Here is a 15,755-nt window from a genome sequence, read left to right as displayed (position 1 = left end):
ACCATAGAATTCCTACAGTGCAGAAAAAGGCCATTCAGCCCATCAAATCTACACCAACTCTCCAAAAGAGCATCTTACCTCGGCCCCATCTCCACCCACTCCCCCTCACCTCCGCCATCTCTGTAACCCTGTGCATTTACGATTGCTTAGCCAGCTAACTTGCACATCTTTGGACTGTGGGAGGAAACCGGGGCATCCAGAGGAACCCATGCAGATATCGGAAGAATGTGCAAACTCCACACGGACAATTGCCCAAGGATGGAATTAAACCCTGGTGCTGAGAGGCAGCAGTGCTAACCACTGTGCCACCATGCCACACATGGTGGGGATGACGAATTGCCAGCCATACAGTATTAGTTCATCCTGTACAGTTTATCTCTGATGGCAAAGAATGTCGGGAGCTCATGGGGAACCTCCCTTGAGGATTCTGGCCAACCTCTCATGATGACATTATGCAATTGACCTCGTGTGATGTCTGCCTGTAAGACATTTTTGAGTTGCTGGATTCTACAAGAAGACAACACGTCCATGATATCTATGTCTTCCTCACAATCTGCCTGACCTGTAGTGGGAACGAAGGTTCTGGAGAGGGCATCAGTCAAGTACAGTTCCTTCCTACCTTTGTCAACAACACTGAGATTGTACCGTTGCAGCTGTAGCATCAAATATTGCAGCAAATGCAGTGTGGGAACGCTTTTATAAACTGATCAGTTTTAACTGCTGCAAGATGACCATACATGAAGTCATGACATTTCTGACTGGCAAAGGCTGGCAAGGAGTTCCTTTTCAATTTGTGCATAGCGAGTCTCAGTGTCAGTGAGGACCCTTGTGACAAAGGCTATTGGTCTGCCATTCTGGATGCAGACTGGGCTTAATCAGTGCTGGGATGGAAGTACAGATGGTCAAAACGTTGTAGCACCAGTGAAGTAGCGAATATCTGTTTGAAGACTGATGTGTGGTGCTGTTGCCAGCACCATTCAACATTCTGATGGAGAAGTTAACAAGGTGATCCAATGACCTCACTACAACATGGAATGAACTATGAAAGATAATTTGTCAGACCGTGCTGTAGGGCGTGCTTCTCCACAAGAATGGCCATCGGTCACAATATCTTGTCCAGATCTGGCTTTACACCATTGGCTGTGAGTAAATGGCCCATGTAAGGAACACTGGTTGACCCTGAATCTGCATTTCACAGGTTTAAGCTTTGCTTCAATGATCCTGAAGCACAAGACAAAGACATGCATCATGTTCTCGCATAGTACAACTCAAACCAGGATGTCTTGATACATATCTTGACCATGCCATCTTTCTTTAGTGCAACCACCAATACTGTAAGCCATTCTGTGATGTTATCTTCAGCTCAGTGGCTACTTTCTGCTTCATGGCTATTGGTACTCTTCTCAGAGCACAAATTATTGGTGGTTCTGAGTCATCGCGTCTCGTGCAATAATAGTTAGCTCACAAATGGTGACACAGTTGAAGAGGTCTTTATACCTTGTCATTTCTGGGGACTGGTTTTGTGAAGCATGTACCAGTGGAAGCAGCCCCAGTGTAAAGCTGTCCCAAAGTCCTAATAGTGACTTTATTTTATGGTCAACTATATGAAATTTAAACTTGCCCCACGTGTTGTGGAGAGTGGCCACACCTTCAGTATGGATGGATATGCAATGTGCACCATAAGTCACAAGATGCTCCTGGGTGCTGGGCACCCATGGGGTGCTGCATTTGGGTTTAGATCCCATAACTTTAGCTGGGCAAAGCATTACATTTTGCTTGAGTATCAATCTTTCTTTGACACTGTCGACACTCTTGCAATAGATTGTTGTTGGAGGCTCTGTAGCTTCATCGTTTTAGCTAAGCTCCAGTTCCTTCACTTTGCTGACACTCCTACCCATTGAAAATCGACCAGCTCCATGTTGTTGGTGGCAGAGGAAGGCTGCTCTGGTTTCATTCTGCAGCATTTAGCAAGGTGATTTCATTTTCCACATTTGTTATATCTTTTACCATAGGAAAAACAAACTTCTGTTTTGAAGGTGCCGGCCACTGCAGTTGCAGCAGGGTGCACCCTGTACTGCGAATACTTCTGTTTCCTACCTAAAATCTCTGCTTTTTTTTCCTGATCATTCCTTCAACATGCAGATACTAATGATTGTAATATTGGATGTTCTGTGGACTGAAATGCAGGGAATTCCACAAACTATTGGATCCCTGATTAGTTCATTAGAGAAAGTTCGAAACGCACATTTATTTGCCAAGATGTTCAGGGGGGTCATGTCATCTGCCCTTTGGTTTGTTGAATTGAACAATGTCTGTCGAGGATTTTTTTTAACCAGCAGACAGATATTGCCCCTCCTCTGCGGGTTGCTGGTCCGGATCACATGCAGCTGCATGTTGATGCTCTCTCCCCTCTTCCACTGTGATCAAAAGGCCAGCCAACTCCACTGGTTCCATCATCCTCACGTTCCAAGAACTGAAAAGGAGGAAACAGATCTGTGAGCAATGAGGAGTCCTGTCAATGCCCTGACTCATTGCGCTACCAAGACATGAGATATCCACCCATGCACATTCTCCTACATGAGCACCAATGAGCTACACTCTCCCCTGCAATGGCCATGTTTCCACACAAGTCTCCCCCAACTCCGCATGGCAGATGGGCATCTACTGTGGATAGCCTTAGTGAATCCACCAACAGTGAGGGCAAAGACACATGTACATTGACTTGACCAGTATGCTGTCTTCCCAGAAAGCGGGTGGAAAAAGTTAAATCACTGCCACAATGATTCTTGTTTCAGGGCTGCCCACTCAGCTCTATAAGCCTTTGCCCCTTGTATTGGGGGCTAAACCCGTGTCGCCTCTTTCTTATCAAGAGATGAGTGCAACCCATTGAGTTCAATGTTTGGGGTACACAGCTCCCAAAGGATTAACTCATGGGTACCAATCAGCTGTATAATTGTGCATTATAATGGGCAAAGTTGACTTGTGAAGGAAGGTCAGGGGTGTTATTAAGGAAGTGCCTTCCTCCTGCGGCAGACAAGGAAAATTTGATTTACTTCAAGACCTTAAATTTCACCAATTTGATCCTTAACTTCAACCTTCATTCCCCAAGAAATGTTAATGGCAATTAGAATAATTCCTTCGTGGCCTGTTCAAACAGCTAAAAGGCACAGCAGAACTGGATTTGATTTTGGGGGAATCTGTCTCCATTTCATAACTGGTGTAAAAATTGAAAGGAAGAATAAAGCTTATGAAATTACATTTTTTTCACTGCTTCTCTTTGCTAGATAGCTGATTTAATAGTGGGCAGGGTTCTCAGAGCAAATGGTTCCAGTGAGCCGTATTGTTTTAAGTATTTGATTACCATAATATTTGGAAAGTGATACTATATTCTGGAAATTATATTCCATCTGGGACAGCTTTATTGGGAAAACTGTCCATGATATGTAGTGGTAAAAACAGAAAGGAAGAGAAATATCACTATGCAGATAGCAAAAGCAAATTCAATGTTACACACGCTATATCTTCATATTCCAACTTCATACATTTCAGAATACAAACGGCAAGCCTGCTGTTAGCGAGTAACCTTGAGAATTACCATTCTTGCTGGAGGCCTGCTTTTATTTGGATCTGCCATACCCCATCCCACCTTTGGAAGAATGGCCCAGGGATGAATGATGCCTGCAAACTGGCATATTGGATCGTGTACAAAATTCCATTCCTATCAACCCCCTGTTGGGACATGGAGATGCAACATGGGCTGGTCATGTGGAGTTCCTAAGAAAGGGAAGCATGATGTGTGGGTTGACTGAATTTGGTGAGATATAGAGATAAAGTGAGTGGCTTGTTTACAACATCGAACCTCACTGTGGTGCATTCATATTTGTAATATGTTAACACTATGAAGAATCATTAACGTGAAACAAAGTCCTATCCTCCAGATAAAGTTAGTGACGCACGAGAACGTCATGGCATCCAGTTCACAATCATTTAAATATGACATTGACCAATGGGCTTTGTGTAGTTGCAGCTACATATTGAGCTCTGTGGCACAAGGAAGTGGGTAAAAGTTTGGTGCTTGGGTGGAAGAAAGGGAATTGGGTGGAGGAATGGCGTTTGGGTGGAAGGAAGGGAAGATGGGCAGAGGGTGATGTTTCTGTGCAAGGAGGTTGGGTGGAGGAAAGGGAGGTTGGGTAGAGGGAAAGGAGGTTGGGTGGAGGGAAGAGAGGTTGGGTGGAGGGAAGAGAGGTTGGGTGGAGGGAAGAGAGGTTGGGTGGAGGGAAGAGAGGTTGGGTGGAGGGAAGAGAGGTTGGGTGGAGGGAAGAGAGGTTGGGTGGAGGGAAGAGAGGTTGGGTGGAGGGAAGAGAGGTTGGGTGGAGGGAAGAGAGGTTGGGTGGAGGGAAGAGAGGTTGGGTGGAGGGAAGAGAGGTTGGGTGGAGGGAAGAGAGGTTGGGTGGAGGGAAGAGAGGTTGGGTGGAGGGAAGAGAGGTTGGGTGGAGGGAAGAGAGGTTGGGTGGAGGGAAGAGAGGTTGGGTGGAGGGAAGGGAAGTTAAACAACACCTTCCATTCTTTTAAAACTAAAATAAATCCAGGGGACATTTTCTTTTGTAAACAAGAGTGGATTAAGCTTTCTGCTAAATAAACATTACATGGCTAAAATGAATAAACATCCTGCTTTCTCAGTATCTGAGCTGTATCCCTTCCAAACATACCAACTCTGTAGAAAAAAACTGAACCGTACAACATTCTGCAGAAACATATCAACAGCACACTCCTCAATTTCAGAATTCTCATCCTTGATTTTAAATTGCTCCATATCACTTTAATCTTCTCTGGTCTCACAAATTTCTCAGATATCTGCTTCGCGAGCATCTCTGGTTTTAATCATTCCACTAGTGGCAGCCATGTTTCAGCTGCCAACACCCTTAGCTCCCGAATTCCCTCCTGAACCTCTTTGCTCCTCAACCTCTCTTTTCTTATTAGATACACCTTACCTCTTTGGAAAAACTTATGGTCACCTGCTGTAATATCTCTTTTAAGATTCCAAGTCAAATTTTCATTTATAATGCTTCTGTGAAACATCATGGGATATTTTAAGTTAAAGGTATTACATAAATACAAGTTGTTCTTGTACATCTGGTTGTATACTTTGCAGCACATACTATTCCCTTCCCATGCACTAAGTCAGACATTTACCATGGCAGATTGAGAGAGAAAGAGAACCACAGGAGGATTTAGTAGGGGAAATACACAGCACAATTAAATGAGAGCAAAGGTGCTGACCTGATAATAGGAGGAGCACGCTGACCAGAACACCAGTTGGCATCCATAACTCAACTGGTGAACCCAGAGTTTTGGACCTCATTGAATCTCCTCCTAAGAAAAAATGCTCTCTGAGTATCAAATATTGGTGCAGCTACTGAAAAATATGGCAACTACAACAATCACTAACTACATGTGCACTACCTTGAAAGAGTGGAATGGATTCTTTATCTCAGCCCTGACAGTACTGATTAATTATAGAGAATTGTAACATTGTTGATGCCTTCAGGAATGCATTCTGTTGTGAAACCCCACTGGTGTTGTAAGAGTGCTCCAACATGGAACATCAGTTTCATATGGTGTTTTTTTTGGATGTTACTGATAAATGTTTGCAATGACAGTGAGAACCCTGACCTCTCTGTCATTAAACAAATGAAAGTATTTACTAAAGTGGAAGAAAGCTAATAAAACACTACAAAACAATCTTCTACTTTGGCAAATTAACAGTAAACTATTCCCCCGTAGTTAAACTCTCTTGAGATCCTGGGTGGGATTTTCTGGCCGCACTCCCCCCAAAACCGGAAAATCTGGCCCAAGGTCAATGGACCTTTGCATGGTTTGCCCCCTGCCCACTACAATTCCTATGGTAGGTGGGACGGGAAAACTCCCCCACATTCCCCAAACAACACCAATAGAAGCATTGGTCAAATTTAACCAGTGATTGCCACACCATACAGCTTAGGTGATTAGGACTTGGGAACGGTCTTCGATTCAGTGAGAAATACAAATCTCTTGTCCACACTGATTTGCCTTTAGCATGCCTTCTGTAGCTGAAATATTTCCTGAAGATAGCTGCCTCGCTCTTTTTCTTGTTGCTGCTTTTTCAACATCTCATCTATATCTAAACTGTCTCCTGATTCACAGCCCTTTAACTACTAATTGTATCAATTGCAAATCTCACCCTGTTCCCTATTCTTTCCTTTCTCTTGGATGCTGCGTGGACACGGTTTACAAAATACACGGCAATTTGATTTCACTTGAGCAAAAATAAATCACTTTAATTGCATCTTATCATTTTATGGCAATTCACATTGCTCGGTACACATGAAGAAGTACTGCCTTCCATCACAGCATAGCTGGAATGGATAAATGATGGTTCTTTCAGACTCCAGCACATCCAAACCAATGTTCTCTCTAAGCTATGCGGCCACAACACAGGCATTCCCACATAGCACCACTAGTGAAAGTTGGTCCCTTAGTTACAACACATGCATAATCACATTAAAAAAATGTAAAGGTCGTGCATACTTAAATGAATAGGCCACATACAACAAAATAGTTAGAGGGGATGTTGATTTCACTGTCCCACTATCTCCTCTGATGCCTTCACATTGGATGAATAGGAAATTTTGACATGCATTGAAAAGAAAGACACTATAGATAAAAGCATGTTTTCATAGGCCCTAGGAAAAAATCAATGAAAAACCAAGAAATTGAGATATTTCCTGTCTGCGGTTTTTGTTGTAGGAGCATCTGTAAAAAGCAGCTGTATTGCAACTTGAACTGCCCCATATCCGGGTATTGGCCCACCTCTTTTTTATGGCAGTCCCATGAGGGAAATGAATCTTACCTTCAGGAAACAGTGAATATATGGGAACACCTCTAATCAGGGACAGAAAAATAGAGTATGATGCTCAGAGCCTTCATGTAGCTTCAGAGTGCAAAGAGGAACTGGACCTGCATGGGGGCACTTCTAATTAAGAGCACATAAATGGAGGATGAGGCTTGGGGCCTTCATTTAGGATGAACCAAACCTACGTGAGAACACCTCTGACCAGGAGTAGACAAATAGAGGACAAGGCTTGGGGCCTTCACTTACCTTCAAGGAGTAGAATGGAACTGGAGAAGAACCTCTGATCAGGAGGTTTCAGGAGCTGATTGTGTTCAAAAAAATAAAAATCAGTGACACCACAGCAAAATCATAAGTTGAATGGTGAGTAATTGCTCTTAGGGAATGACTGTAAACAGCTGAAAATTAAAATAAAGGCTACTTAAAATTAAGAAATGCAAGCAGAAAGGAAGGAAAGTTAAGACAAAGTAAAATAATAAGTTAATGTAAGTTATGGCAGGGCAGCATAATGACATGGAGTGCCCATCCTATTTTGTGTGGGTTATTATGGAATCTTCCTGTGGCCGCATGCAGTTTTACCAGCTGCAGAAACAGTTCTGGATTTCGGAACTCAAATGACAACTGGAGTCAATATTGTGTATCCACAAGGCTGAGAAATATGTGGATAGCATGTTTAGGGAGATTGTCACACTGCAGGGTAACAGAGTGCAGCCAGAGAGGGAATGAGTGACTATAGGTATAGGAGAACCAGACAAGTAGAGGAGTCTTCTGAGTCCATCTTGCTCACTAACTGGTGAGGGCAACGGTTCCTCGGAGAATTGTGGCCAGAGCCAAGTCCATGACACCACGGATGACTCAGCCGCACAGGAGGGAAGGTAGAAGAGTGAACGAAGAATATGGGCTTCAATAGCTAGGAGGGCAGACAGGTACTTCTGCAGCCAGTGACTTGATTCCAGGAAGATATGTTACCTCCCTGGAGCCAGAGTCAAGGCTGTCACTGAGCAGTTGCCAGACATTCTGAGGGGGGTGGATGAACAATTGGAGATCACCGTTCATATAGATGCCAACAGCATAGGTAGAAAGAGGAAAGAGGTCCTGGCTTTAGGGAACAAAGAGAGATTAAAAACCAGGTTTCCAAAGGTAGTAATCTCAGGGTTATCCCCAGTGCCTCATTCTAGTGAGTACACAAAAAACATAGCAAATTAATGCATGACTGGAGAGATGGTGTCGGGAAGACTTTAAATTTCTGAGGTATTGGGACCATTTCTGGGGCAGGTGGGACCTGTACAAGGAAAACAGGTTACATGACCAGATGAACATTCTCACAGGAAAATTTGCTAATGCTAGTTACACTAGCTTGTCAGGAAGGGGAGAACCAGAGAGGGAATTCAGATAGGAGAGAAACAAAGCTAGTAATGGTAGGAAGAAAAGCAGCAGACAGAAACAGAGGCCAGCATCAAACAGTGTTGTTTAGTAAACTGAGGATGCTTCACATGGTCTAGACAACCATATCAGAATCACAATTGGTAAGGATAGGCAACAACACCTCCTCCATGATCATCCTCAACATCGGTGCCCCACAAGGCTGTGTTCTCAGTCCCTACTATACTTCTTATACACCTATGACTGTGCAGCCAAATTCTTCTCCAATTTGATTTTCAAGTTGGCTGTCGACATCACGGTAGTGGGTCAGATCTCAAACAATGACAGGACAAAATACAGGATTGAGATAGAGAATCTGATGAATTGGTGCAGCAACAATAATCTCTCCCTCAATGCCAACAAAACAAAGGAAACATAAAGGAGAACATGCCCCTGTCTACATCAACTGGGATGAAGTAGAAAGGCTCGAGAGCTTCAAGCTTCTCGGTGTTCAGATCCCCCTCCATGCCAACACTACAGTCAAGAAAACCCACCAATGCCTCTACAAAATGTCGTGAATGTAGCCCAATCCATACACAAACCAGCCTCCCATCCATTGACTCTGTCTACACTTCCCGCTGCCTCAGCAAAACAGCCAGCATTAATTAAGGACCCCACACACCCTGGACATTCTCTTTTCCAGCTTTTTTCCGTCATGAAACGGATACAAAAGTCTGGGGTCACATACCAACCAACTCAAGAACAGCTTCTTTTCTGCTGCTGTCAGACTTTTGAATGGACTTACCTTGCATTGTTGATTTTTTCTACACTTTAGCTATGATTGTAACATTACATTCTGCACTCTTTCATTTCCTTCTCTACAAGTGGCGTGCTTTGTCTGACTAGGGTGCAAGAAGCAATACTTTTCACTGTATGTTGATACGTGACAATAATAAATCAAATCATACGTACAGTAAGTGGAAATGCGCTAAAAAGGCAAAATTAAAGGGACTCTATCTGAAAGTACACAGCATTCACAATAAGGCAGATGAAGTAACAGCACAAATAGAATTGAACAAACATGAGGTGATGTCAGATAAACTGTTAATTGTAAATCTGAATGAGAAATTTTTGTTTTCCAAAGGTATCGCGGGATATGGAGCAAAGATCACAGATCAGCCATGATTGCAATGAATGATGAATCAGGCTAAGAACCAAATGGCCTATTCCTGCTTCTAGGTACTTCTTTAGGAATTCTTGGATCAGAGAATAAAAAGTACTAACAAGACACAAAGTAAAAAACATAGGCCAAGATTCTCCCAAAAAATTCTAAGTCCCCAATTAGTGTGAAAACAGGAGTAAGTGCTGCTGGTTTTTTAAGCGTGATTTTCAGAATGAATTGCCGACACACTGAGCAGTGCAGCTTGCCCGAGCGTGAATCACTCTCAAAGTGAGGTGTGAGGCCTATTCCCACCTAAAAGGCATTGCGTTGAGCGGGCAACTGCGCATGCGCCAATCTGTCAGCATGTGTGGCCACACACTGTCAGCCTCCCAATCGCTGGCCAGCCCCACAACTCCCCATCACCGCCCCTCCAACACCAGCCCCTCCACCCCCGCCCCCCCAGATCACTGGCCTTCCGGAACTCTCGGGGCCAGCCTCCATATCTCTCACTCATCCACCCTCCCACCCACCCAACTCGGAAGGCCAGCCCTGATCACCATCTCCCTCCTTCTTCCAGTCATCTCAAATGCAGAGTGTCAGCAGGACTCCCCGCGCCCCCCCCCCACCCCACCCCCCCACCCCCCCGATCACTCCAACAAGCCTTGCCCCCTCTGGCCCCACCCGATGCCCCGGGGAGTAGTTTGCCCCTTGCCCCTGACCCCGTGGGGGTCCTCCATGGGCTTTGTTCCCTCCAGCGAGCTGCCTATTCCCCATTTCTGGGGAGCAGAGTAAACCGCGCATGAATGAACAATTCCTGGCCGGAGTGGGGAGAGATACCAGTAGGACTGCTAAGGGGATGCAAATTCTTATTTAAATATTGAAATCAGCTCCATGCTTGATGACATTAAAGGTCTTGAGTTGGGAGACGCACGGAGATCATGGCACCCAATGGGAAGTCTGCAAAGCAGCACAGTGAGCTGGGAGCATCATCCCAGCTAGCAAATAATGGCAAAGGTTATTACATCAACCATGTCCACATATGTAAGCTTAGCTTGTCTACTTGCACTCCCAATGATCATTAGACAGTCCAAGACAGGCAGAGACAGAAAGTAACTTGAGGATCTGCTCATTGTATCCTCACCTTTATCCGCATAAATAAGGGAAGACTATTTGCTATTGTTGCTGCTAATTGTACTCTTGGAAAGCTGCGCCAGGCTTTGGTATCTGGCATTCAGAGATCAATGGAGGGGACCTCAGTGTAACAGCTGAGCAGCAGTCCATGCAAACACTTGTAGAACATCCCACTAACTGTAAATGTTGTTCAAACTAGTATTAAGAACCATTGCATTTTAAGACATGGTCAAACAAAGCAGCTTTATTTGTCAGGAAGAAAATTCTGCAATAATATGAAAATAGTTTAATACATAATTGATTTGGCTCTAAGCTGCAATAAAATGCTTGTTATGACACAGCTGGAGGTCTGTGTGTACTTTATTCAAAAATTAAAAATGGTTTATGCATACAGCAAGTTTACACTGAACAAATAAAACACTAAATGAAGGGCCTCATGGGTATATCATGAATTTTGCAACTGTCAAGCTTTTAATGCAGAAATACAATGTACGCTTCAGATATATTAACAAACTCTGGCATTCTAGCTCGATAAGTCATTCTTGTTCGATAAACAACAGGAGATAATTTTGATGGCAATTTCATGAGTAGCTTTTTTTACCTCCCACTCTCAATAACATTTTATTCTCACGAGTGTATATTGATGAGGTACGAAGGGAAGTCTGTGGAAGGCATCTTCGATATATTTTTATTCTTCACAGTCCTTGTTCTATCGCCAACTCTTCACCCCCTTTGTTCAATTATACTTTAATCGTTCAGTTCTGGTCATCTAACAAGTCCTGTTCTTCACATCTTTAATGTCAATGACCAAATTTAGACTCTTTCTGCTGACTATTCATCAGCTTGCTTCTTTCTACATCAGAAGTTATTGAAAGAAAACACATCAAAGCAATACTTAGCAGAAATGCCAAGAGAGAGCTCCTCCATATTGCATTAAAAAAAACAAAACTGTTTTCCCTTTGTTTCAAATGGCAATTTCTTTACCGTTTTAAGTGAAGATAAAGAAGATTCAGTTGCAACACAGTACATGGTCTCAAATGTACTGACTGCTAACAAGAATGTCAATAGCAAAAAACCATAAGGTTCATGTACAGAAAATCACACGTGTCTTCACGGTATAAAAATAGACTGCATTCAATTACATTAGAAGTGAGTATCTGACAGAATGCACCATAAAAGCTACAAAATAAAAAATCCTTTTGACAGCTCTGTAGGTAAGAGTCTATCTCTTCCCCCACTGCCCATCCCACCCCTAAAATCTATAATCTGACAGTGATAATATGTGGTCTATGAAAGAGTGCAAAGCTATTACCATACTCAGATTGGTTTGTGAGTCTTTGCTGCCCTCCTTAGACCATTCCCCATTTATTTCACATTTTCACCATTTTTAAAAAGCATTCTAAGAATAGAATTCCAAGCTTTGATTGATGGTCTACTTTCCTAAAGACGCTTATTCCCAGTTTCCGAATCACTGCAGTAAAGTTCCTGTACTGGAAAATTTCTCCACATTTGTATTAAAAAATACCTGTTTACAAGATGTTACTGTAGTTAGCAAGTTGTGGGTTCAGCCCATCTTATTCACTGGGTTTACATAGTCACTGTGGTTACTGTACTCCTTACTGCATGAATTTCTGGCAGCTAGCAAATATATTTTATTTAGGATTCATTCTGCTTTTGTTCCATTATATCAAAACAAATCTTTCACCAGCCTCAATCAATTGCCATCAGCCAATTAAATACAAAACATAAATCGGGAGAGCTATCATAGATTAAATTATTTCCCCAAAACAATAATTTTTACAAAAATGTTAAGGGAAACTGGATGTTACAATGGTCTTTGACCCCTTGGGTTCAAATCTGGGCCAGTCTGTTTTCAGACAGATGGGATGAAATTCTCCTTAAACTGCTGGTTTTAAATTAATAAGTTTGGGTTGATTCACTCCAACTCCCAGTTAGTCTGGGCCAAAAGGCAGTTTGCAAGAGTAGGAAGAAAGATCATAGCAATTGAAAAAGGAGTGGCAGAGAATCCTGATATACGTTGTTAAGACAGGGTAGAGAAAACTTAACTGTACGTTTAGTTCCATTAGCGAGGACTCATTTAATAGTACTCTAATACTGAGTCAGAAGGTTGTGAGTTCATATCCTATTGCCTGAACTTGAACAAAAAAACTGACATTCCAATACAGTACTGAGGCAGTCTCAGGCACATTCAAAAGATTCAACGGCACTATCAGGTTAACCCTGATGACCTGGTCAATACCTACACATCAACCAACATCTCTAAAAGATGCTCTGGTTATCATAACATTGCTGTTTGAGAAATACGTGTTTCCCACATTGCAACAGTGGCTACACTTCAAAAATGCTTGATTGGTTGTAAAGTGCTTTGAGATATTCTGTAGTTATGAGAGGCAAATGCAAGTCTTTTTTGGGTACTGACACTTGCACAGAAATTCTACTGCCTCACCCGCCATGGTATTGGAGCAGGTGAGAGGCAAAAAACAGAAATGGCTGTTGACCTTGGGCAGGAATTTCCAGTCTTGCTCCAGTGAGGCTGTAAAATCCTGCCCTTCATGTCTATAATGGGAAGACATGTCTTCGCATTCCATTCCATTCGCAGCACAAATAATTCTTACCCAGAGGAACACAAAATCTTTATGCAGACGGTATCAACAGGAGGTACATGTAGATGAGGAACAGAGGCAGCCAAAAATCAGATCTGTGTGGGGACTCTAGAAACAATGCTGAGGAGGCTTGCTGCTACTGCTGAAGTTGTTCTGCGTATGATTTGACAGGCAGAGGTGAAACCGACCATGGGCACTTCCATTGAGCTGCACAACAGAACAGAGGTATTGGAGAAGAACAGAGTGACTGACTGTATCAAAGAGCATCACCAGAGAAGTTCAAGCGAAACTGGAATCAATGGAAATCAGGGGGACAAATATCAGGAGGATAAACACCTAATAGAAATGAAGATGGCTGTGGTTGCAGGGGCCAATCCTCTTAGTTCTAGGACATCTCTGCAGGAGTTCCTCAGGATAATGTCCTAGGCCCAACCATTTCAGCTACTTCATCAATGACCTCCGTTCCATCATAAGATCAGAAGTGGCAATGCTCGCTGACGACTGCACAAAAGTTCAGCACCATTCAGGACTCCTCAGATGCTTTAACAGTCACGTCCAAATGCAGCAAGGTCTGGACAATATTCAGGTTAACAAGTGGCAAGTAATGCTAGTGATACACAAGCCAATGACCTCCAACAAGAGAGAATCTAGCCATTGCCCCTTGACATTCTCATCAAACCCCTACTATCAACACCCTGGGGGTTACCATGAACTAGAAACTGAACAGGACCAGTTATATAAATACTGTGGGTACAAGAGCAGGTCAGACACTAGGAATCCTGAGGCAAGTAACTCATCTCCTGACTCCCCAAAGCCTGTCCACATGGTACAAGTCAAGAATGTGCTGAAATATTTTCCATTTGCTTCAATGGGTTCTCATGAAGCTTGACACCATATAGGACATAACAACCCACTTATTTGGCACCTCATCCACAAAATTTACTCCCACCACCACTGATGCAATGGCAGCAGAGTGTACCATCTACAAGGTGCACTGCAGGAACTCACCAAGGTTCCTTGGACAGCACCTTCCAAATCCATGATGTCTTCCATCTTGAAGGCCAAAAGCAGCAAACTAATGAAAACACCAATGCTTGGAAGTTCCCCTCTAAGCCACTTACCATTCTGACTTGGAAATGTATCACCATTCCTTCACTATGGCTGGGGCAAAATCCTAGAACGCAATCACTAACAGCATTGTGTGTGTACCTATTCCAAATGGACTGTGGCATTTCAAGATGGCAGCTCATCACCAATTTATCAAGGGCATAAATATAAAGTATTGTTCACAGACCATTTTTCACAACTAACAATGGCACATTCTAAATCTTAATATATAAACAAAATGTATAATTTTAAAAAATTATAATTGCCAAAGTAAACTCGAGGCTGTCATAGATGTACATGTGTAAATTTAATGCTGACCGACAACTTAAGCATTAAGATACAAACAAGCCTTCCAGATTTTTCTGTTTACCTTCCACACAGCGGATGTTTTCTTTGATCAGTCCTCTGAATATTCAATGTATTCATTTTCTGTTTGCATTTCTTCTCGAATCTCTAAAATTTCTGGAATATCATATAATTTCAATACTTCTTTATAAAGAAGAAAATCGTGCAGACAGGCTGGAAGTGGCAACTGTCGAATAAATTTATCAGAACGAAGGTATTCACTTTTCAGTGTTGATCGGATCTTTAAACGACTGAGGTGTGCCAATGAAGGAATATCGTCTAAATTGGAACGGAAATCATAAAAATGTCAAGAATATATCAAGATTATTATTATATAGACTTAGTGCAGATACGTGCTATGTCTCATCTCTGGAGGAATTTTAGCTGAAAACTCCAATAGTTATTTTGCATCAATATAGCAGCTAGCAGATATTAATGTATAATTACTATCTGAAGTTGGATTACTTCATACTATTCAGAGATCTGGGTTTGAATCCACCATGGCGACTAGTGAAATTTTATTCCAATAAAAATCTAGAATTAAGAAGTCTAATGATGATCATGAAACCATTGTTGATTGTCATTAAAAAACCATCTGGGTCACTAATGTCCTTTAGGGCTGGAAATCTGTCATCCTTACCTGATCTGATCTGCATGCGACTCCAGATCCATTAAGGAGGAACTTCTTCTCCCAGAGAGTAGTGAATCTTTGGAATTCTCTGCCCATTGAAGCAATGAAGACTACCTCGTTATATGTGTTTAAGTCACAGATAAATAGATTTTTGACCAATAAGGGAATTAAGGATTATGGGGAGCTGGCGGGTACTGAACCACTATCAGATCAGCTATGATCTTATTGAATGGCGAGGCAGGCTCGAGGGGCTAGATGGCCTATTCCTGCTCCTATTTCTTATGTTCTTATTAGAATGTGGTGGACTTTTAGATGCCCTCTGAAGTGGTTTAGCAAGCCACTCAATTCAAGGGCAGTTAGGGAATGATAACAAATGCTAGCCTTGCAAGCAATGCCTACATCCCATAAATGAATTTTTAAAAAAGCTATAACACCCAAAGTAAAAGTGATCCATGTATGCATCTTGCCACAACATTTAATAATTTAATAGTTGCTATGGAACCA

General features: G+C 42.5%; 1 protein-coding gene across 6 annotated transcripts in view; it reads right to left on the bottom strand.

Moving 5' to 3' along the window:
• Window positions 1-2,418: 2,418 nt before the first annotated feature.
• The window catches only part of asb3 (ankyrin repeat and SOCS box containing 3), an 84,711-nt gene continuing 71,374 nt past the window's right edge, over window positions 2,419-15,755 (bottom strand). For 2 of the 6 annotated variants that reach the window (XM_080200462.1, XM_080200467.1), the window contains one exon: window positions 10,788-14,899. In XM_080200462.1, the coding sequence (XP_080056588.1) occupies window positions 14,673-14,899 (227 nt within the window). In that variant the 3' untranslated portion in view covers window positions 10,788-14,672. Of the gene's footprint in view, window positions 2,474-10,787; window positions 14,900-15,755 lie in introns of those variants that run through there. The other 4 variants (XM_080200466.1, XR_013888269.1, XM_080200464.1 and 1 more) reach the window with 4 other exon arrangements.

The sequence above is a fragment of the Carcharhinus amblyrhynchos genome, chromosome 12, assembly GCF_965287045.1.
Source record: "Carcharhinus amblyrhynchos chromosome 12, sCarAmb.v2.hapA, whole genome shotgun sequence".
Classification (NCBI taxonomy): domain Eukaryota; kingdom Metazoa; phylum Chordata; class Chondrichthyes; order Carcharhiniformes; family Carcharhinidae; genus Carcharhinus; species Carcharhinus amblyrhynchos.
Note: the sequence above shows the minus strand (reverse complement) of the source record. Positions and strands in the feature narration are given on the sequence as shown.